At 31.8% G+C, this 24126-nt stretch overlaps 3 protein-coding genes and 1 pseudogene across 4 annotated transcripts; 2 read left to right on the top strand and 2 right to left on the bottom strand.

The window, feature by feature from the left end:
• Window positions 1-139: 139 nt before the first annotated feature.
• On the bottom strand, window positions 140-4742 carry LOC113852503 (filament-like plant protein). Of its 2 annotated transcripts, none has more exons than XM_027482796.1 (5): window positions 4712-4742; window positions 3208-3354; window positions 2327-2669; window positions 729-1996; window positions 140-602 (listed from the first exon to the last, which is right to left on the bottom strand). In XM_027482796.1, exons 2-5 carry the CDS (start codon window positions 3316-3318, stop codon window positions 216-218), a joined length of 2109 nt encoding a protein of 702 aa, XP_027338597.1. In that variant the 5' UTR covers window positions 3319-3354; window positions 4712-4742; the 3' UTR covers window positions 140-215. The 2 variants fall into 2 exon arrangements, with proteins under 2 accessions (XP_027338597.1, XP_027338598.1); XM_027482797.1 differs by lacking the exon at window positions 4712-4742 and adding an exon at window positions 3709-3762 and having other exon boundaries at window positions 216-602; window positions 2327-2651.
• Window positions 4743-8019: 3277 nt separating this feature from the next.
• Window positions 8020-9775, top strand: LOC113863604 (photosystem II 22 kDa protein, chloroplastic-like). Its single transcript, XM_027497247.1, has 4 exons — window positions 8020-8447; window positions 8548-8661; window positions 8953-9190; window positions 9435-9775. The coding sequence occupies exons 1-4, from the start codon at window positions 8226-8228 to the stop codon at window positions 9680-9682; spliced, it is 822 nt and encodes a 273-aa protein (XP_027353048.1). The 5' UTR covers window positions 8020-8225; the 3' UTR covers window positions 9683-9775.
• A 2154-nt stretch (window positions 9776-11929) lies between these two features.
• Window positions 11930-13199, top strand: LOC113852771 (uncharacterized protein At4g08330, chloroplastic-like). Its single transcript, XM_027483141.1, has 2 exons — window positions 11930-12083; window positions 12570-13199. The coding sequence occupies exons 1-2, from the start codon at window positions 12007-12009 to the stop codon at window positions 12967-12969; spliced, it is 477 nt and encodes a 158-aa protein (XP_027338942.1). The 5' UTR covers window positions 11930-12006; the 3' UTR covers window positions 12970-13199.
• A 3988-nt stretch (window positions 13200-17187) lies between these two features.
• On the bottom strand, window positions 17188-19208 carry LOC113852604 (annotated as a pseudogene).
• Between the last annotated feature and the right edge of the window lie 4918 nt (window positions 19209-24126).

Raw genomic sequence — 24126 nt, 5'->3', positions numbered from 1 at the left:
CACACACTTGAGATACCTTTTTAGTCACAAAACCATAAAAATTAATCTTGGGTTCAACACAAGCATGAATTTCGACAAAAAAAAATTGATGTAGTCCCATGATAGATACCAATTGATTGTGTCTAAATATTTCTCTTTCAAGCAGATAAGACTAAGTTCTTATAACTTTTGAAATGAACAAGTGTCGTCATAGTTAGTTCAATATTTTGCAGAAACTACATTTCTAGTCGGATCCCACTCTCGGTTTGAGAGAGAAACTTTGCAAAGCCGTTTCTACTCTTCCCAGAACTTTCATGATTTGGCAAGTTGTTTGATGAAGGTGTTGAGCTTTCTTCATTTTTGTTTATGAATGGACGAGAGCTCTCTTCAGCAGACCTTGATGAACTGGAATTTCTTTTGGGTGAATATTTATCATTTGAATGCAATTTCCACATCTCTTTTCCAGCTCTAGCAATGAGTGATGGACTTGTAGAGAACTCTGGAATGCTGGAAGTGTCAATCAGAAAATCTTCTAGTGTTGCTAAGGAATTTAATTGATTTCCCAAAGATGCTATTGTTTTCTGGCACTCAGCAAGCTTGCCTGCAGCTAGTGCTAGGTCCTCCTGGCATGCAAAATGTCACATGCATTAAATGAGTTGTGTAAAACGTGTTTGATTAATTAGTTCCTCCCTACTTTGTAACTCATCTCAAAGTTAGAATATTTAATATAGATGTCAATGATGACCAACCTGCTTTAGCTTCATTTCACTGTATGAGTTGGTTATTGACCGGAGTTTCTCTTCATGCTTTTTTCTTTCTAACTCTTCCTCCAATTCCTTACACTGACTTGCAATTTCAACTAACATGGCCTTTTCTTTATCAACTTCAGCTTCTAATAAATGAACCCTTGCAGTTATTGATTGAGCCTCAACCTGCATGCTCATTAGTTCATTTTCCAACATTTGCTTTGATTTGTAGGCATTTTCTAGCTCTCTTCGCAACTCCTCCAATTTAGTTTCTGCCTCACTCATTTGAATTTGTGATGTCTCAATACACTCCTCACTTTTCATCAAACAAACTTGCAATTCTGCTTTTTCTGCTTTGACTTCCTCTAACTTTTCTTTTAGTTCATCCATTTGCTGATTCATAATGCCAAACTCGTCTCTGATGGAGCTTTCTTCGTTACTGCATTGATTGGCAACAACTAACTCCTGGATAACGCTTTCATTCATGGCATCAGGCAGTGCTGCAAGTTTTTCCATTTCAAGAAAATCATCCATGAGATCAATCTTAACAGAACCGGATGGAATTTGTCTACACTTCTCATTCTTGAACTGATCAAGCTCAGCAATTAGTGCAGATGCCCATGAGTCAGAACAGCTTAACTCACACGTGTCTGGTTCTGAGCCACTCTTCTTGCGGGTATCAATCTCCATTGCATTAGTCCTCTCTCCACTGTCTGACTGACTATCTTTAAGAGATTCAACACAAAATGAGGATGATGCAACTGAAGCCTTACTAGCCATGCTTTTCAGTCTCCGGCATTCAGCTTCAAGCCTGGCCACTTTGTTGATGCTTTCTAAATGTTGCTTGCTAGCCATCTCAGCTGCTTGAGTGCTTAAATCCCTCTCTATGGTGCTGATTTCCAGCTTTTCTGATTGAACTTGGACCTCATGCTTGAGAGCCATGTTCTCTTTCTCCAAATATTCAACCTTCTGACACATATCAAAATCAATGGATGAAGGCGATGTAGCATTAGAAACATCTGATTTGCTTTGGAGCTCCATGAGTTGGTTCTCAAGTTTAGTTTTTGCTGATTCCAACTCGTGTGTTTTCTTTAATACAGCATCATGAATATTTTGCTCCTGCTCTTCTCTTGTTTGTCTTAATTGCCTAACACACTCCTTAAGGGCACTGTCTAGATGGGTGACTTGATATTCCAGGGTTGAATTTTTTAGGGTCAGTGCCTTGAGTTGCTTCTTTAAACCTGTCACTTCAGTTTCAGCATTTTCCCAGCCTACAAGTTTTTGGAAATGGTCCAGTTAAGAGACAATCGAAAGGTCGAAGAAAGAGAAAGCGAAAGCGAAGAAGTATATACTTAAGAATCATTCTAGGTAAGCACTCAGATAGATCACTTGTTAGCCACTGAAAATAATGTACTGCTGTCATTACTCATGCGATTCCTAGTAAAATTCTATAAAATCTCACCAACCCTCCTTTTCACAACACCAGGCATATTCAAGGAAGAATAGGGAGGTAAACAACCAATGGATAGCCTGTGGTCATTGTAGGATATACAAACTAGAAAGCAAAGGAAATATGTACTTGTAATTGAAAACACGTGTACCTGCAATTGCTTCTTCAGCGACTTTGGCATGTTGCTTAGCCAAGTCTTCTTTGGCAGTGACATTCACTAGTGTTGCAGATAGCTTATCTGACATATTCATCAATCCATCAGTTACATCTGCACCAGTTATTTTATTACCCTTTGTTTGGTTTTCATCTTCCTCCAATAAATCATCATTAATGTTGTCTGTTGTATGGGAAGTGACTTCAGGTGATTGTGCGTCGATAAATGACGAATCATTAATATCTTCAGCTCTGACCACTGCTTTTGAGGTGACATCAGGTGACTGATTATGTTCAATAGGAGATTCTTTCGATGCCTCATGCTGCACAGACAAGAAAAACTTAAAGATGAAATTAACAGGATGCAGATCAATTTCCAAAAGATATGATATTTATGCTGAATTTAAGCTAATATCGGACAGAAAAAGTTGGTGTATACACCCTTGAATGCACTGAACATAAATGGGTTACAATTTATGGATCCATTTTCAAACAAACTACAAATGCTGTCAGTACCAATGAGAACATTTATCCCAGAAGATCTAGGTCTTCTCACAAGAAAAACACAATGGCAAAAATGTCTTTTCAAGGGAAAAATATCTGGAGTTTGACTTCATGAATTCAAGACAACTCGTTAAGTATTCTTGTTCTTTTTATCTTCCGGGAAATCTACTCATGTTACAAGAATCAAAATGATGCACATGGGGTATGTGATATATGCGTATTTAACTCAAATTAGGATATTTAATTATAGAAAACGTGAGAGAGGAAAATGCAAATCTAGGGAAAACCCTCTTAACATACAAGGAATTGAATGATTAAATTCACACATAAAGTGAAGAATTTCGTGTTTAACCACAGTGGCATTTGACTGTTTACCCGTTCATCTGAGTGCCTCTCAGAATGAGACATTGCAGACCCCGAACTTTCAGCTTCACCAGGGCTCTTCTCAGAAGATTTTCTCTTCCATAACCATCTCTTTTTCTCCATAACCTCACATTAACTTGAAAAGCGCAAAGAGTTCATCTGCATCATTACCCAGATGTTCAGCATCTCACTCAAAACACTCCATAATTTTTTGCTCAAGATTATAATGAAGAGAAAAACATAAAAACAAACTTGACAATGCTTCAGCTTGTTAGAGAAGTAAGAGAACGGACACTTCTAATCTACATGCTATATCCTTGAGAATTTGGAAAGTCAGACCCAAAAACACATTTCTTCTTCAACAATCTCAGTTGTTTATACAGAAAAGGACATTCTTAGAATACACCCATAACAAACACGCACAATGTATGAAAACAATGAACTTTAGCTTAACTAAACCTACAATGGATGAAATTGAAAAATAAATCAATCCAACAGATTCATACATCTTACGGCAAATTTACAAACCGAAGGTAATGAAATAGTAACCGGTAGCCATTGCAAAATATCCAAAAATGAGTGACCCATTTCAGCCATAGAACATAAAATGCCTCCAAAATTCCCATAAATCAAACAAGTGGTGAAAAAAAAAAATAGTCCTTTATAGCTCAACTACCAATCTATGAACTTCCAAACATAAAAGAAAAATGTAGAGGAAAAAAAGATTAAACACCTTTTACTGTTTAAATAACCTGCAAAATAACTGGAAAGAAAAAAATAATGGAATATTGGAAGGAAAAAATAGGTTCAGACTTCAGAGTATAGACTCAAGGTTTAAGACAAACAAAATGGAAAAGCAAACACAGGGAGTGAATAATAATAATAATAGAATACAAATCGTAGTAATAAAAATTAAAAAATATCGGGCAAAAAATCTCTGTAGAGTGCGAATTAGTATCCCACATATACATAACTACTACTGACAAGTGACAAACAAAACAAGTAGCATAGCAGGTACAGAGTGTTTCTATTTCTTGTTTCTTCTGTTGCCCTTTTCTTTTTCTTTCAAATATGAAAATACATGACCATGTGACTGTACATGCCTAGTTGTGGAATTCAAGGTCAAGGGACTCTGTGTATGACCACCATCATTTTTTTCAGCTTTTGAGAATAAATAAATGTAATTTCTTATATGATAGTTTGAAAATGAGCTTCGTGTAAGCCAGACATAGATGCAGGTCACTGTCCAGTTTCCTTCTTATTTGAATTATCTCGTTCTCGTGCATGCATACATATATATATATATATTTGAAAAAAGATTCTGTGTAATAAATTTCATGTGCTCGCATTACCCAAAAAAAATTTCATGTGCTTATGCACATTGCGAAAGCAAGTACACAAAGTCTTTTACGAGTATGTTTATTTAATGAAAATAGTGATATTAATTAAACCCTTACAGAAAGTATGCAACCTTGCATACAGAAGCTTTGAAGAACGTGAGATGCACGTAACTTACCCTGTCAATGGAAAACCTTATTACACGAGTTCTCAGTTTCTGCCTTAGACGTGTCTTTTTATTCATTGATCTAAATTCAACGAAAAAGGAAAAAAGGAAGACAAAACATTGGATCAGAGATTTCTTAGTCATTGTGCGGAATTGAATTATAGGAATCATTTATTTGTTCATACTTAATGTTTTACTAGGATACAACAAGTCCTTGGATGACTCCACACACCAATCACAATTTACAGATTGAGCACAGCGGTGTGTTTGAAAACAACATTAAAAATTATATAATATAAACAAATTGAATAAACATAGGCCTATATTTATTTTAACACGAATTCATGGTAGTCATAAAAATCCTAAGATTGGGAATCAATTCATTTGCCCGTGGGACATACCATAGCAGTGGCATAGACATATTATTCATACAATTATCTCTTGCAACACGTTTTACTACACTAACTTTTTTTTTATTTCATTTTACTACATTAATCATTTCATTTTATATTTTTCACCCTTTTTTATTTTTTGTATAAATTTTATATTTAGCAGATACTTTCACTTGCTCCACTGTATAGAGTGTAGATGATGATGATGTTAGCCCGTGACCCTTGCGTGTTTTGGTCAACAGCCCATGACTTACAGAATCGTCATATATCAGAAATAGTGCCTTGCTTGGCGCTTTTGTAAGTTAGAACAATGCCTTTCAGCACAGTAAGATTGGTCTATAAAATGGCGTCTAACCCAAAATGTGATTCACAGATAATTTTCATAGTGTTGAACCCTGAAACCACATCGCTTTAAATTATACAATGCTCCCCTTCCAATCACAGTGTTAAAATAAAATAATATCGGTATAAAATATTTTTAATAGAATTTAAATACTAACTGATATTTCATCACCTCACTTTTTAAAAATGTTTAAATTTTGTAACATTTTATACGCATAATTTTTGTAATAATATTATAATAATGAATAGCTAGAATAAGAAAATTTATTTTACTAAGTTTAACACTGTTGTTTGACTTGTATTATTTATTTCTTTTTGGTAATTTTTTTTAGCGGCATCAGTGCCTGATACTGTGATCAAACGTAGAATTGGTAAAATGTTGGGTGGCCCTACAAATAGAGCTTGTATACATCCAATCCTTCCATGTTGAGTTTTTATTTGGGCTTAGGTAGGTCCGGTTGAATCTACTACTACTTAGGCCCATAGAAGAGCATAACCCATACAGTTTTTTGTTTCAAGAAAAAATAAAGGGCTTGTAGGGCGTGAGCAATACGAGGTCGAGGAGAGCAATTTTTGCACGAGAAATTTGCTTAAATGTACAATTAATAAAAAATTTCAGGTGTATACAAAAATAATAATAGTAAAGACAATAAAATTTGTTTTAAAATTATTCAAATACTATTTTAAACTTTTGATTAACTATAATCATAGACATTATGCTTATGTAATAATGCATTAATTCATATGAAAAATCATAGAATCTAAGTGAATTTTATTTAATAATAAAATCATATATATATATATATATATATATATTTATTTATTTATTAAGTGTAGTTTGTCTTTTGCAGTACATATATTCACTGAGCATTTTTTATTATTTACTGTCCAGTTGTTTACCGTTAAGTTTTATATTCAAGTAACTAACATTTTATTTTCAATAAGTAATTTGATAACTTATTTAATCTATCTTACGACCCCGTCAAATAAGATTTAAAAATAATATTTTTGAAAAATGCTTTCAGGGTTTAATGTTTTGATGGAGTATTAATTTTTTTAGCACCTAATATATTTGCAATATAAATACAATATATTTTCAAATCGCTATAATCCATACTTTTTAACACTTGAGATTCAAATAAAAAAAAATACATAGGATTTATTCTAAAACTTTTTCCAGTAATCTCACTGTAAAAGAAATAGATTGATCTTAAATAAAATGTCAACTGATTGTGTGATATTAACATTAATATTGGACTTGAGTATACGTTAAGTCATTAAAAATATGAACAAAATTGGTTTTAAGGGTCTGCTCTTCTTCTTTTTCTTTTTCTTTTTTTTTATTTTGATCGTTATAATTTAAAAAAAAATCTTCTTATGATTTAATAATGATGTGACATGTATCTAATTAAATAAAGTTACTCGCCATTAGAAGTGGCATGTGTAACAAGTTTAGATGTGTCTCAAGTCACCAATAAATAATATTATTGAAAAAAAATATTTTTTTTATGAAAGTCAAAATTAATAATTTTAGTTAATATTAATATAAATTTATTCTTATTTATAATTATTTAAAATTCATTTTACCTTGATATTTTAATCTTTTTTTTTTTAATGAATCATACATCTTTCACAAAATGTAGGTTCTATATTTAATTTAATACTCATTTTCTCACTGAAGTCCAACGAAAATGCAAAATAATTTCTTATAACTTTTAAAACAAGGGATATGCATTAATTCATCTGCAACAACAGCTATATGCACATAATATATCAAACCATGGTAAAGTTTAGGAAAAATAATGTCCAGCCCCTCTAAATTTTATCCTTCTTTTTAAATAGGTAACTTAAATCTTATTTTTATTACAATTAATTCTTGAACAACCCTTCTTATAAATAAATAATATGAACTTAAATTGATAAAATTTTAGAATCAATTATGATTTAAAATGTCTATTTATAAAATGAGTAAAATTTACGAGGATAGAATACTCCCTCCTCCCTTGTTAGAAAAAAAACTCCCTCTCCTCCAAATTTTATCTACCAATATTTGAAATTAACAATAATTTAATATATATATATATATATATATATAATTATAAGTTAGGCAAAGTGTAATATTATAAATCTTATTGGTATTGGTATTGTTGTTTAATTAGAATTAGAGTTTCCCTTGAACGGTTCAATTTAAAGGACTTTTATCCTAAAACAATATTTGTGTACTAGGATATCCACAGTACTCTGTGGACGTGTCAAATCAGGATTTGTCAACTGGAGATTTCCTTGTCCAATCCTCCTACCTATTGGGGACTGGGGAGTTACCTATGAGTTAGAATAAGACCTGAGTTATAATCATCAAGAATCTGACACGTGTCCCTTGTCCCATCTCCCAAGTTACTGTTGTTTTTCTATTCACAAACACACACATGAAAATAAGAAAAAGCTTGAGCTTGATATTACATTTTAATTAAAACTCAACGGAAGAAAATAAAAATAAAAACAAAAAGAAAATCCAATAGACTGAGTGGGTGTACCAAAGTTAGAGGCAGCAAAGAAAGGCCCCAAATATTGTGTTTGTAATAGTTGAAATCAAAACATTATCACCATACCCACCCACATACATAGAGGAGACGTGGTCACTCTAGATGCCTGTCATTAACTCTCACACCACATCCACATCCCCATTAAAGATGGCATTTCCATTCTATCATATTTTGGTGCATTCTTCCTTAACAACATATTGGATATCACCCTCTACATAGACAAGCACCTAACACTTCCTATTGAAGCAAATGGCTCAAACCATGGTTCTCATGTCTAGTGTCTCAAGTAGCTATTCTGTGGATTTGAAGAAATACCCTTTGCTCCAACTACAAAGCCAAAGATTAAGGCCTAAGTTTTCTCATGTCTCATTCAACCCACTGCCTTCAAATTCTTTGCCCTTTTCATCCCGTACATTTACAACTCTCGCTCTTTTCAAATCAAAGACCAAATCCGCTCCTCCTAAGACCAAGGTACTCATTTTCCGTTTTTTCTAGTAAAGTTTGTGCCTAATCTAATGCTTCATTTTTCATCACTTTGAATTTTGGTTCACGAGATATGTCATCCATGCAGGTTACAAAGCCAAAGCCAAAGGTTGAAGATGGTGTCTTTGGCACTTCTGGAGGATTTGGTTTTACTAAGCAGAACGAGCTCTTCGTGGGTCGTGTTGCTATGCTCGGTTTTGCAGTGAGTAAATCTTAGCTTAGCTCTATCTACTCCTTACCACATGATGTTTTCTTATTTTCAATGTACTTGAGTAAGATCAATTTTTTCTTCCTCACAAAACTTTTGTCGTCTTTGACGACAATAACCAATTGAACAATTTTGATAGGACAAGATTTAAAATTATATATTCAAAACAAATAGCTAAAAAATATTCTTTCAAAATTAATTTTGAATGTTCCTTGTGTAATATTCGCACAGCCACTTAATAAAACAAGAGTAGATAATTTACACCACTGATTGGTGCATTTGCAGGCATCATTGTTGGGTGAAGGTTTAACAGGCAAAGGAATTCTAGCACAATTGAATCTAGAAACTGGAATTCCTATCTATGAAGCAGAACCCCTTCTTCTCTTTTTCATCCTTTTCACCCTTTTAGGTGCCATTGGAGCTCTAGGTGACCGTGGTAAATTTGTTGACGATGACCCTCCTGCTGGAGCTGTTATTCCTCCAGGCAAAGGCGTTAGAGGAGCTCTTGGTCTCAGTGAAGGAGGTGACTTTCACAATGCTTAATTTTTCAATAAATTCTTTACCTTTTAATATCTTCCACGTGTTTATTACTACTCTTACTTAAGTAACTTTTGTCTAAAATATATTATAAGTGAAAAAAAAGAGAACATTATGGTATAGAAGTGAAAACAGACACGCTAGCAAAGTTGTGTTTAAATTATAATGCATATAAGCATAATCTAATGTAAATCTGAATGGATTACAATTTTGAGCTGTGGCATTACCAGGTCCTTTATTTGGATTCACCAAAGCCAATGAGCTCTTCGTGGGAAGATTGGCTCAATTGGGTTTCGCTTTCTCTTTGATCGGAGAAATTATTACTGGGAAGGGAGCTTTAGCTCAGCTCAACATTGAAACCGGGGTACCAATTAATGAAATCGAACCGTTAGTGTTGTTCAATGTTCTTTTCTTCTTCATTGCTGCTTTGAATCCTGGAACTGGCAAATTCCTTACTGATGAGGAGGAAGATGATTAGATACTAACCCCTTTGTTTGTACCTAAAGAATACTTGTTTTGTTCATCTTCTATCAATGCATTGAGTTCATAATAAACAGTTCCATCGTCTCTCTCAAAAGTTGCATTCGTGTCTCGATATAGATACTTCACACTTGTCACGACAATGTGTCACCATTTTTTCACTTTGCTTTAGCAAATAAAATCATATTTTTTTTACCAGTACAAAAATCATAATAGAACTCGACATTCAAACCTTTATAATCTCTATATAAAAACCAAAATGAGGTGAATGAAATGAGACATTATTAGGAGAAGAATAATCAAGAAAACAGTTCGTTTTGAGAGTTTCAATCGCACCAGAAAGATACTTTTTTTTTTATCTTTCATTAGATTGCTACAAGAAAGTACGGGTTAAGAAGATACTTGACGCGTTCTTTGCTATTGATCAGAAAGATCTGAAAAAATGATTAACCGTTTTGTATAAATTCTGCTTATCATAGTAGTTTTAGAATTTAATTTAAAAGTTAAATTAATCTGTTTATACTTATAGAATCTTTTCAATTTTTAATTTGGTCTTTATAATTTTAAAAAAGTAATTAAATTTTTAATAATTAACGTTATTATATACCTGCTCAGTATTAATGATGTGATAATCTTTGTATAATTTAGTAATTTATCTTTTTTCTCTTTTTTTTGACTTTTTTATATTTATTTTCATAAGTATTTTCATAATTTAGTAATTCAGTATTAATGTTGAATTATTGTTACATTTAGATTCTGCGTTCTGATAGAAAAATGTTTTAAGTAATTTTTTTTATCGTTTATTCATTTATTATGATAAAATATTCATATAAAGTTGGTATAAAAACTTAAATTCATGATAGAAGAAGTTAAACTCTAAACTTAAACCTTTTATAAAAATAATTTTTAAGAGTCTTCAAGATTTTAGAAGTAATTCATTTTTTTTTATGTTTTCTAATTTACCATATTTTAGCTATTGTGTGTTAAATATGTGAGTATAAATATAATTTAAAAGATAAGTTCCTAATTTAGCATTGAATTATTTATCACCTGACAATAATAGGATTTAGGAATTTAAGGTATGGTCTTTGAATTAAGAAAATTTATAACATTTATAATGATAAAATATAATCAGAATTTTTGTTAATATATTAATTTATATTTTTATTTAAAATAATTTTTCCTCTCTTTTCTTTTAACTCATTTTCAAATAATTCTTAGAGAATAAATCTTATGAAAAATAACTATAAAAAAGTTAATAATCTTATTAATATTTAATTAAAAATATCTTATCAATAATTGTAAGATAAATATACCTATATGAAAAAATTTACACAAGTACTCAATTGTAAATTATCATATGAAAAAAATATTATAAATTTTTATTTGGATAATGTTATAATGTTAAAAAAATTGATTTTAACTAATTGTCAAGATGCTTTTTATAAAGTTAAGCGTTCTCTCAAAATAAACTCAATTCAATCGGCATTTGCGTGATGCTTCCCAGAGGACGTTTGGTTGAGAAGAAAATGATTTAGAATTGGGTTTATATAATTATCATCATTACAACCTTAATTGGCAAACAAATTCCATTGGTCATACAATGTTATTTTTTATTATCTTTTGAAACGTGTCATCAGAAGGTTATTTTGGAGTTTTCTATTGCCTCTGTCGGCGCAACACGGAAACACAAGGTCATTTTTTATTTTGGTTTCCCGTAACAAATATAAATAAATAACCTTTTTTCAAGATAAATAAAACTTACATTTATATAGAGAAATAATTAAAATATAAATGTACAAACTTCTTTTTAATCACGAATTGAGTACTAACAGAGTACGTGTCATTAGATACTTGTTACTGTTGTTATAAATTTAAGAAAGTATTTTATATTTTTTAAATTAATAGTTATAATTTAAAAATAAATCATTAACTCTCGTTATATGTTATACTTATCATGTGTTTATATAAAATCAACGAATATATATATACTTTTTTAACGTTATGACTTTGGATATTTATTTAATAATTTTTTGAAACAATAATTTATGTTATAAATTACACCAAAAAATTATTAAATTTCATAAATATAAATACTAAAATAAAAATCTAATATATATTAATAAATTTTATAAAATTTATAGTATTTAATTAAGCTTGTATTGAATTGCACCTTAAGTGTTATGCGGGTTGGGTAAAGTCAAAGTCGTCATCATTCCCTGGGACACGTTCCTACACAAAACGCGACACTAACTTCCAAGAAGGCAGTTTCTTCTTCTTCCTCTCTCTCTCTCTCTCTCTCTCTCCACTCATCATCTCAAAATGAACAATTCGGTGCTCAGCAATGGACACGTTCATCACAATTCAACCTCTTCTTCTCAAAGGGATGTCCACTACAGGTTCTTTCCCTTATAACTACGAACTACCGCCCACTTTTTTCTATTTCCATACTCCATTCAATACATCACATCTTTTCAATTTCTTAGGGATTAAGATTTGTGTCCTTTTATGCCTCCTTTTTTCTTAATTTATTTGTTTCATGTCTATAGTCTCGTTGCAATTGTTTCTCCTTTTCTAGTTGTTTCTTGCCATAAGTACCATGTTTCTACGCCCTGTGAACTGAAATTCCAATAGTATCTCAGTCATTGTGCATTCCAATGTCACAATTGCATTTGAACACAACTATTTAGGGGCTGGTGTAAATGAAAATAAACCACTTTCAAAAAAAAAAATTGGTGTATGTCACTAAGTAAATAGAAAGCCATAGTATTAGACAATTTACATTCGAGAGATAATTACTTGGTTTTTCTAATTATGATTTTCACATAATAACTAATTTACTTTTATCTTTTTGCAATTCGAATGTCTATCTATGTTTATGGCAGTTGTGGAACATGCGGGTATGAACTTAACCTATCATCCTCTAACCGGAACATATCATCCATTGGTTCTAAATATGGGAAATCCATAAAACGAGGTATTATATCATTCATGAATGTTGATGATAGCAGACTCACCCAGGTTGATGAAATTGAATGTGTCCCACATTTTTCTAAGCACTCGTGGGGTTTGTTCCGTCGAAAAACCAAGCTTCTTTGTCGAAAGTGTTGCAACCATGTTGGATATGCGTACAATGATTACACTTCATCTTCCTTTCCTCTTGTTTCAAAGGGAACAGAACCATCCCCTGCCACTGAAGCATCGAATCATACGAAATATGACATTCGCATTCGTGCCTTACAGCCATCATCTTCTCAAGAATATGGAATCTCTGTTATAGCTTGAATGCGTCGTGAAAATTCTAGTGTTCCTTCCTTCATAATCATCACCAACGTGGTTAGGAGTGGGTTTAGAGTTACTAATATACGAATGTTCTGTTTTGGCAAGGGTTTGTTCGCTATTCCATTTTTCTCGAGTGGGATTAATTTACTACAAGATTTGTAATTGTAAAAATTAAACTGAAAAGGGTTACGAATGTTGGATTTTTTGGGGTGTTAATTTGTATAACTTCTGAGAGAGTGAATATTTGTTATTCTAAATTAAAAGAATGTAAAAGTTGGCCCTTGTCAATTAGAGATTTTGTTCTGCTGTCAAGGTCAACGATAATCAAACATATAATTCATGGTTTTTATTTTGTTTCTTGGGCTTTGCCTCTGGACCTTCCTCTCATTTAAATCAACAGCCCATACTTTTTGTATCCTCTTTTTTTTTTTCCTACCTTCTAATTGCACCACCCTTATTTTTTAAAAACTTTTTATCTTAAAAATACCCTCAAAACCATTTATCTACTATTGAAAAAAGGTTGAATTTCAAATATTGCAAATTTTTGAAAACTTATTTTTAAAAGCTATTAAAATAAACATTCAAAAATTTAATTTCATGTGTTTTCTAAATCTTTCAAAATGTTATTTTATAAATAATAGACTTTCTAAATTAAGGCTTTGTTTGAGAGTTAATTTTGAAAGAAAGGAGAAGATCTAGATGATAGTTATCTTTGTTTAGAAGATTTTTTAAATAAGATGGAAAGAGTTTGTAAATCATTCTAAAACTCTCCTAATCTCATATTTTTACGTTTTCTTATTTAGAATGTTTTGAACCAATCATCTTTCTTTTTCTCTTACTTTTTTTTTTCAAACTCTTAAACAAAAGACATGAACAAATTTGAAGGTGATATTAATTATAAATTATTTAGAGTAAAAAGTGTTTAAAGGACTAAGAGTAGCGTGAATACAAAAAAGATGCAGCGCAAATGATAAAGGGTTGGTTTTAACTTTTTTTCGTTACATCACAATAATTTATTATAAAATTTTCAGTTTTTAAAAGCATTTTTAATATAAGTTTCTGAATTTAATTTTCAAAACTAATTATGAACATACTATCAAAGTTTAAATTCTAGACTAAATTTAAGAAAAAAACAATTTTTTATCATATAAAAAATATATAAAAGAAATATAATAGTGTGTGAAAAAAAAAAGGTGTGAAAAGCAGCCCCAAAAGTTTGAGCCTAAATTTATATCTTAGGACATCCACAACAACAAAAAGTGAAATCAACATAGGCCCAAAAATTAAAATAAAAAGGCTTTATGTACCTGGACTGTTCCCTGAACATGGCAGCATAAGATTTATTAGCACTTATGTATATCTCAAATGCGTCTTAGGTAAACATTTCTAATCCTTCACTCTTTTCATTACTTAGATTAGAGCGTTTCTATAACCACCTTCTCACCACTGACAACGTAATGAAAAGCTCACCACAGCCACCTCATTCTTATTTTATTTTATTTCATAAAACTAATCACATGTAATTTTGTTGTTTTGAAAAGAAAACACAATAATTGCGGATGGCGCATTACATAGTAAATACCCTCAATTTACTTATATTTTCATAACTTTAAATTAAATGGTTATATTAATATAATCTCCTTTTTGTAAAAAGTTATTAAATATGCCATTTGACATCTAATTTATTTAATCCTAACCCTGTATATATAATATGATATTATCATATATTAATAAATAATATACTATTATTATTTACATAAATTTAGTGCACACACTATTTATTTATTTTTTCTATTTTTTTTAATTTATCAAAATTATTTTTTTTACAAATAAAAAATGCATTATTTTACATATTCTTTTTTTTACACGCCGGTCTAACTCACGGGGATAAACACTTGCTTTTTTGCTTCTTTTTTTTGGTTTTTTCTGTCATCGCTGATTTTTTAACGCTAATCTATTGGCCAAACAAATTAAACTAGCAACAGGGATTTTCATTTAAAAATATACCATGATTCCAATATATATACAGGGAAATAATTTTTCTTAAATATTGAATTTCTTCAAATTTTCAATCTCACTTAACTAGTTGCATACTCATTTCTCATCTAACAGATTATCTAGCAGTTTGATAGCCACTGATATGCATTAGTTAACTTGCTATTGTCAACTAGTCTAGCACTCTTATCATTAGTGCAAAACTTTCTGAGCTCATATCTTCAAACCATGCTTTTCCTGTTTGCGTAAAGTAAAGGACCATCTCAATTCAAATTTTTTGAGATGAAAATTGTGTGTTTAAATAAATAAATTTTTGGCTAAAATAATTTGAAGAGTGATTTTCTAAAACACTCAGGGCATCGAGGTGATACCTCACATTGTAATTTTTTTTCTTTAATATTAATATTATCAACGTCCAAAACAATAAAAACAACAGAAAGGTGGAAGTCGCAAATTGTTCTGATATATTTCTCTGTCATTATTATGGATATATAAAAAAGAAACGGAGTAAACCCCCCAAACTGTTCAAGATTACATAACTTGTTTATTCAATTTTTAAAAATTTTAAAAATGTTCATAAGACTAATGTAAGGCTTCTGAAATCTAAAGGACCAAAATGTTCAATTAAGATCATTTTAAGGATTAATCTAGGGTGTAGCCGTAAGAAATGACTCAAAAGAAAATTGGTGCAAGCAATATTTTTTAGGCTCCAAAATAAAAGGGTCATCAATGAGATGGCAACAAAAGAGAGGGTTCATTTCACATGGGCTGTTATGTTGTAACTTGGAAATGAAATTGACAAGAAAGTGAGAAGTTAAAGCAATACAGGAAATAAGTGAGCAATAGTTAAACCAATAGGGACAGAGTGGAGGTTGTGAACAGTGGCCTAGCCATTAAGATGTCCGGAGTCTAAATTGCCATTATTGATCTTTATAATATTTGGTTTATCAGTACACTCTGTATAGAGCAACTTCACTTTTTTCCAATGTTTGACAAACAATTCAAAGTGGCCTATTAAAGACTATTTCGACTAAGGATCACCGAGAAGAGACCCTTGTAATTGAAGGCTTGTGGCCAAAGAAACTACAGTTAGGTGCACATAGTGTTGCGGCTCTACATTGTCATTTGTCATGGATGAGCTCACTTTACCAATAGTAAGAACTTTGAGCGGTCCTCAGTTGCCACTCTCGACCCTTCCAATCACATAAAGCTATAATAATTTTTTATGCCAATGCATTACACATAACAAATTGATATTCCAAAGGAGCACATGTACACATGCAGGCCTTGACAAGGAGAGACAACCCCTCTCAATTAGCATATATATACAAACACATGCATACAGATATACCATCAAGATATAAAAAGAATTAAAGATTAAGCATTAAATGTGAAATTACAATGGTATGGAGGATGTGAACATATAACCACTTTTAGGTGGTGAGGCATAATGCACAAATTTCTTAAATTTTATTCATAAAATAAATGTTTACATAGATTTGTCAATTGTATATGCGATGCTCTATCTTTTAAGCTTCTCTTTCGTATTGGTTCACCAATTTGACATAAATTCAGTTTTCTTTGTTTGAAAGGAAATGGATTAGCTAAGTTCTAACTCGGGATAAAGGTACTCATCTCACATCGCAGGGCCTTTAAATATCCAAATTCCTAAACGTAGGCATAAAGCAATATGTGTTTGTTTTCTACAGAAAATTTTCAATCATATAATTCCTATGATCCAAATGGTGCCACATTTCCTCTATTTCCCTCATCTGATGCACTTGTTGATTTTTAGTTGGGTGAGGATTCGATTATGTCTTGTCATTTTCTTCTGCTCCGAATAAAGCTTTTCTCTATCAGCCCCTTCCAATGTTGTGGTCCTGATGTGGCAAATTCATGTCCCTACCCCTAATGCCATCGATCACTTGGGGACAAATTGGTTTTGTGTAGGACACCTATCACACCATTAAGCAAATTATAAGGGCCTAATCGGACAAACACACATGCAGTATGACTTACGTGGGAAAAACATATTATTGAGCAAATAATTTTCAAGTTAATTTTTTTAAAAATATGTTTAGACTTTTTTCTATTAATAAAAAGAACCCATCGATTGTTATACCGAAAATTGGGAACAAGACATTCTCCCCCTAAGACAACTATAAGACAAGTCATGTAGCATTATGTTACAGGGCCCTTATGCTTCATTGTTTCCCACTATGGGTACCTAACATGGGGAGTTTTGGCAGTGCCTCAGTATGGAGAGTACTCAAATGTTCATCTTATTTAAGTATAAATCTTTAAATCCAAAGCAATTTCAACAAACCCTTTTACAGTCTGTACTGTCTATAGCGATGAAGAAATTAGAAAAAAGAATTACAAGAAAAACCCCATCCCCCAAGTACTCAAAGCATGCAAAGCACTACCCTTTTCTTTTTGGTAATCTAAAGCACATTTTGGAGCAAGTAACAAAGCTAATTTTGACTCTACCATATCAATAGTGTGATATAACTTTACAGTGCACACTGCAAAGTGTAGACCAAAGGCACAAATGGTCTTTCTTTTGGTTCCTTTATTCCATGGTCGTTTTCCTCTTTGTCAGAGTCCTCATCCAACCCTTTCTCACCTTCACTCCCTCTACCTTGCTGCCCACGTGGCACACTCCTCCATTCTTCTTCCATCTAATGAGCTGGAACATGTGACCTATCCGCTTTCGCCACCTCAATGTGTCACGTGACTTCCCATGCTCTATCACGCTCTTAGTGTCCTTGCTATTGCTATGATGGTTCCAGGACATGGACATCTTAGAGACCGTGCCCTTTTTTTCCCACGATGCCACCCCATTCTCTTCAAACTTGATTGAGATGAATGAGTCTGCAAAGTTAAAGTCATTCCAGAATATCATTGTCATTCGTAGCTACCAAGACAAAAGAAAAAGGAAAATGTAACTCTTTGCGGAGATACACAAAAGAATAAGTTACTTTACTAGTATAATGCCCTAAGGTTTGTTTACTTTTTGTTTTGTGCTTTATATTATGGAGTGTAGCATTCTTGCACCTAGTCAAATGAAACTACCATTTTTGGGTATATAGAAAAACAAAATAAAATCAATGTGATATATTATTATATATTTGCTCTAAATTAAGGTCTTACACGCCTAATTGTTCTGAGTGTCTATGCTGCCGACGGATTTGGTTCTTGATTGACCGCGGATACAAAAATCTAATGTACTTGGCACAATATTTTTTACCTAGACACACTATATGTTTTTCGCTCACACGGGGATTTACATTACATAGGTAAAAATACACATATCTTCAATGATGGCATCATATAGCTTTTATACACATGAATGACATTTTGCCAGATTAGTTATGTACCCTAATTCCTACTCAAATCCATAGGCCATAATTTTGAAATATAATTCTCGAGTGTCATGATGCTCTTGGCGTTTGCATCTGACAATCATATGCCACGCCAAGAGGAAAAGAATGACACACAACCGAAAGCCTTCACCTTCTCCTGTCTTAGCGTCTTAGCTCTCTTACCGTAGCAACTACGCTTTTTGACCTTAATTTCGTCATCATCACAATCTAATCTTCCACATGAAGACACACAAACATGCACCCATAATTCTCCTCCAATAATGAAAGCAATTCATGAAACACCAACCCATCACCCCCTCCCTACCCCTACCTCACCATGGACATTAACATTACAAGTGGAAAAATATCCCCCACTAGTGCTAACAAGTATAATCACCCCACAAGAGAAAAAAAAACTTTTTTTTTATGTTGGAAGGAGAGTAATTATAAAAATGAGAATTATTAGTAAAATAATCAAGCTATAAGGTAATTAGTGTTATGTTACCTTCTGGACTGGGAGAGACATCATACTCATAGTTGTTAGATTTCCACTGATGGGATTCTTGGCGACCGAAGAGAGAACCAAAAGCAAAGATCTTGTGAATGGAAGAGGATGGTTTTCTGTGTATGGAACTTTGAAGCCTCTGTGAAGGTTTATGGGCAGAGGGGCGATTCTGGTGGCGACCCTGTTTGGCAGCCACTATAAGGAGCCTCTCATTCAAGCACAAGGGGCACACCCCAACAAGTAGTTGTTTCGGGTGGAAATAGCAGCATGTTTTTTCTTCTCTGTACCCATTTCTATTCATGTTATGGTTGACACAAACTTGGGAATGAAGGAGGTGGGTAGAGTGAAGAAGACTTGAAGGAAAGTAAAAACCAAATGCGATGTGAACCAATTTAAAAAGAGGGAAGGTATTCTTGAGAATATATATGGTGGGAAAGTGAAACTAAATGGAAGATCATGAGTTTGGCCCCACAAGCACCATGTATGAATCTTAACAATGTAATGTAATAGTTTTGTGTCAGTGTAGTGTAATGTAATTTACTTCGTTCGTTATGGATTAATACAGCACAACAGATTCCTAGGTTCCAAAATCCAACTCTGATATATGCAATTAAACTAACCCCAACTTAATTAGCTTTTTCCGTTCAAGGTAAGCTTTATCACCTTCTAGTTTTTTTTTTTAATCTTAAATCTGTTTCATTAATTATAACTTTTCCTATATATCTTTTAAAAATATTGTCATATGCTTATAATTATAAAATCTAAATCTAAATGAAAATTTTATTTTTTTTACTTTTAATAGTTGAAAATTTAAATAAAAAATCAGTGTTTTGAAAATGAAAAGGGGTTTCTGTTGTGCTTATGCCTAATTATTAAGCTATGCTTGCTGAAGTATATATTATTCTCATCCTTGAAAAATAAAGTAATTTGATTTGAAAGTTATTTAAAAAATTATCAAGCCAAGACCACAAATTTTGTACATATTTGGTTTAGTTTATTTCTTGTTCCTGCTAAAGAAACAGTTATTTTTGAACCTCTGGTATAGCATCTTTTTGACAATTGCTGATGTAGGAGAGTACCTGCAAAAGACACTCTGATGGTAAATTCATGATTTAGTTCTGAGCAATAAATGTTATTAAATAATGGAAAGTCAACCTCTACCTGTATTTCTTACCTTCCTTTTATAGGTATTTTATTGGGCTGATAGGCCTGTTGAGTCAGCCTTTATACTGTGGCCCATTGTTCTGGTTTAAATAATACTTTGATTATTACCTTAAATTGGGTTATTTACCTTTTAATCCTGACGAAGGATACCCGGCTTAGTATGCCGAATAGGTACTTGGTTTCTTTTTCTTATAGGTGGGACCGAGTTAATTCCTTATTCAGTACATTTCTAACAATAAATTTTGTTGTTAATTTCTAAAAGGGGATTTTAAAAGAAAAATGATTATTTCCCTTAAAATAATATAATCCAAACATGCACGTATGGTTAAGTGCTGCTTGTAATTTGGTTTTCGTATTAGTAAGCATCTGTTTGTTTTTTTAGCTTGTTGTAAGAACACAAGGCATTACTCATTGAAGAAAAGGCAAAAATTTTGCCTGCTATTTGTCGCGTTTCTGATTTGTGCAATTTAAATATTAGGATTTATTTAGTTAAAGAAAACATTTTTTATTTTCATAAATAATTACAAATTTATCACATTTTTTCATTTTATTTCCTTCTTTCAAATATTTATACCAGAAATAGTAAAGTCAAATATTTAAAAATAAGGTAGAAATGAAATATTATTTTCACACTTTCTTGTATAAATCTAAAAAAAAAATGCAAAATGGTAGTTTATACAAACAAAAAAATTAGAAAGTATTTCAAAAGCTAAACAAGCATACCCATTTTGTATGGCCATATGGATTTTCAACTATTCATTTATTTTTTCATGTGAATTTAACTCAAACAAATGTTTTGGGAAAAACAAAATTTCATGTTTTTCACAAAATTTAAGAGTCATCTTCTAGACAGTGTGTCGGGTTTGAACGAAGTATCAATGCAAATTAGAACATAGACTCCTTCAGTTCAAGTAGGTAAGAGTAATCAATGAAATGGTATCGCCATTTTAAATGCTGTGTATCTGAACGATGTAACATATGTCAACGTGAGAAGTGCAAGCTTAGTTAAAAATTAAGAATAAAATTTTATTAAAAAATATTTATTATATTTTTATAATTTTAATATAGTAACTATAATTTTTTTTTATTTGTGAATACTTAATCTCAGCTTTTATACAAAATTCAAAATTTAATAGTATATTAAAATGATTAATCTAGCAGCTTTTTTTTTTCACATTATTGATCAATGCATATAAAATTGTTCTTAAAATTGTGTATTCATTACCCAAAGGATACATCTTTTCTACAAAAGTTTAAAATTTTAATTAGGCCATGATAACTTTTGACATTATTATCTAATATCTTTTTATCAATATGATATTATATAATGAGCTAAATAAAGTAGAAGTAGGAGTAGTATATTAGTAGTAATTTGTTATAAATCATTTTATCCTAAAGGAATCTTCAACTAACCCGGTGCATGTTAGTTAGTGATGTTCTATTTTATGGAAATGTCCAAGTCTAAGCCAATAAAGTGCACTCTTTTTTACTGATAAAAAATTATCATTATAAATAATTATTATGGAAATGTCCAAGTCTAAGCCAATAAAAGCCAATAACTTGGTTTTCAAAAACTTATTAAAAAAAGATAAACAAGGGAATGCGACATATGCGTGGATAAGGTCAAAATTTGCGACTGCCACTTGATTTGGGTATTAGAGCTTTGACAAGGTCAAAATAAACACTGCTCAATCTCATGCGGTTTCTTGGGCCATGGCCCGTCTCATTAACTCCTCCAACACATAAAACCTGTAATTTTTGTCCCTCCCATGATAGCTTAGCTTAGTAAGGTAGAGTGATATTTATCCAAAGAAATAGGGTTCAATTTTTGTTATATGTAAAACTCGAATTTTCTTCTCCTAATTTGCATCTAATTTGTGACCAAAAACAAAAAACTTATAGTTTTACCGTTTCTTTCTAGGATAAACTTAACTCTATTTTATTTTTCAATTCTTTAGGTTGAATCGTTAAAAATTAATATTTTATATTGTTTGACCTTAACATGGGAAAGTTTGAATTACCATCTGCTGAAAGAGTCTTGCAATACTTTCGTTAAATTAACTATAGTGATGGTTTTTCTTTTTTGGTAAATTTTTGTTCATTTATCAAACCACTGCACTAACTAGTGAAGTCAACAAGACATAATACTAATTTTGGCATGACAATTAAGCCAATACCTATAGTCCGGTCACTGAAAAAGAGACAACTATGTATAAAAAAAATATTGCAATTCTTGAATTTTGAAAAGTTACCGTGATCAAGTCACAGATTGAAGTACTCAGCAGAGCATTCAGCAAGAGAATTGATTTTCATGACAAACATTAAATAAACGCTAGTTAAGCTAATAATACTACTTGGATTATTCATTATGTGATTTAAATATAAGTAACATTGCTTAAAGTAATATGTACCTCAGATAAAAATTGCATGTTTGAGCAAAACTTCCTTTATCCAATACCGTGTCTGCGTGTGAAAGTGAACATGTGATACGTACCAGTTAAGGAATTAGCACGAATTTTCTTCTTCATTATCTCTCTCCTTTTGTCAAACAAGTTACACACAGAAGACACGAGGAGATGACCAGTAGACCCACTTACTTCCTCTAATACAATTTGTAGTATCTGATAATTATATTTTGCTTGTTACTTTTTATAATATTCGACACTGCTTTTGTTGAATAATTAAATAAAATATAAGCCTTCAAACTTATGTTTTTAAACTTTTTATTTCTCAAATAAAAAACTATTAAGAAATAATGCAACAACATAACCCCTTTATTTGTACTTTAGGAAAAGAAAGGGGAGGGAAAAGTATACATATATTGAAGAAAAGGGAAAGTAGCACAGCATTGGATGGACAGTATATGGAGTGTCCATGAAACATCCGAAAAGGCTTAAAGTTGATGGAAACAAACAAACTAATGGTCACATGGGAAGAGGATGTGGGGACTGTTTCTGATTTGGTTGGCTTCAAGTCATGCTCACATCATGGCCCAAAGATGAATGTGGGTCTCCTTCATTCTCCCTTGCCTCCTTCATTTTTAGTTGATCTCATCCAATTTCAACCTTTGTCTCACAACTAACTCTTAAACACTTGGAATTCCAACATTGGTATATATACAAGACTGTTCATCCATAATTGAGGAATTATATTACTTGAATTAAAAATAACTCATTTATGGTTTTAATCTAGATACTGAATAATAACATTTTGAATTCGAGTCAAATTCACTCAAGCTTGAATCCATTTCAATACTACAACTTTCATGTTAAAACGTATTTAACGTGATCTTCTTGAGTTTTCACACAGTCACTTTGCAGTTGAACTGTTAAATCTGAAATTTGTGAGTTTATTTTCAGTACACTAGCACTGTTTCTTAAATGAATGTTAATCTTTTTACATAGAATAAAAGGGCAACTATAACATGGTGGATGTGTATCAATCACTGCTAATCAGTTTCCCTTCATTGAAATAGCCAGAGTAGGACATTGATTTTAAAAAAATTGGAGAAAGGACGCATTTACTCCAAGTTGGATGAAATATTTTTTGAGAGACACATCAGATTGTCATGAGGTAGTCCATTTTTCGGTAGCATGGTAGGGTATGCCATCTTTCGGAATGGCATAGATGTTGTTACATACGCTACGGAGAAAGCTTTGTTTGTTTAGTGGTGACACGTCTCTCATGCAATACTTCATCACTGAAAAGTGAAAATAGCTTCAATTAAATTGCATGGAGAAGTACACACTCTCCATTTGGGTTGCCTGGAATCATTAAAGAATAGGCTAGAAGTCTAAGATAGTACTCACTTTAACCAAATTTAAGTATAAGTAATCAAACATTGATTATTTATTCAATTAATAAGTAATTTATTGTTTTTTTGGTACTTAAAAGTTGTAGGTAAGAGGAGATCATCTCCTAATTTCAAGTTCAGAGCAAACGATCAACTTCAGCTATAATTTGCAATTGAACATCATCCATTAGGGGCAAAGTAAAATGAATTGTTGCCCAATAACCAGAGGTTGATATGCGAGTGTTTGAACATATTCCCTAACTACATCAGCATATACTCTCTAACTAGCTGGGGATTTTGCGGAGAACAAGAGAACCTAGCCAGGAGTGCTTTTTGGA

The sequence above is a fragment of the Abrus precatorius genome, unplaced genomic scaffold (assembly GCF_003935025.1).
Source record: "Abrus precatorius isolate BTA unplaced genomic scaffold, Abrus_2018 Scaffold10, whole genome shotgun sequence".
In the NCBI taxonomy this organism is placed as follows: Eukaryota; Viridiplantae; Streptophyta; class Magnoliopsida; order Fabales; family Fabaceae; genus Abrus; species Abrus precatorius.
Note: the sequence above shows the minus strand (reverse complement) of the source record. Positions and strands in the feature narration are given on the sequence as shown.

What these genes read in the sequence shown, in the direction of transcription:
- LOC113852503 (XM_027482796.1), bottom strand. Translation starts at nt 3,318, where the DNA reads ATGGAGAAAAAGAGATGGTTATGGAAGAGAAAATCTTCTGAGAAGAGC. An exon ending in AGAGGCACTCAGATGAACGG is followed by an intron (nt 2,670 to 3,207) that starts GTAAACAGTCAA and finishes TTCATCTTTAAG; the next exon opens with TTTTTCTTGTCTGTGCAGCA. An exon ending in GTGAAATGAAGCTAAAGCAG is followed by an intron (nt 603 to 728) that starts GTTGGTCATCAT and finishes TTTGCATGCCAG; the next exon opens with GAGGACCTAGCACTAGCTGC.
- LOC113863604 (XM_027497247.1), top strand. Translation starts at nt 8,226, where the DNA reads ATGGCTCAAACCATGGTTCTCATGTCTAGTGTCTCAAGTAGCTATTCT. An exon ending in CCGCTCCTCCTAAGACCAAG is followed by an intron (nt 8,448 to 8,547) that starts GTACTCATTTTC and finishes TCATCCATGCAG; the next exon opens with GTTACAAAGCCAAAGCCAAA. An exon ending in TTGCTATGCTCGGTTTTGCA is followed by an intron (nt 8,662 to 8,952) that starts GTGAGTAAATCT and finishes GTGCATTTGCAG; the next exon opens with GCATCATTGTTGGGTGAAGG.
- LOC113852771 (XM_027483141.1), top strand. Translation starts at nt 12,007, where the DNA reads ATGAACAATTCGGTGCTCAGCAATGGACACGTTCATCACAATTCAACC. An exon ending in CAAAGGGATGTCCACTACAG is followed by an intron (nt 12,084 to 12,569) that starts GTTCTTTCCCTT and finishes TGTTTATGGCAG; the next exon opens with TTGTGGAACATGCGGGTATG.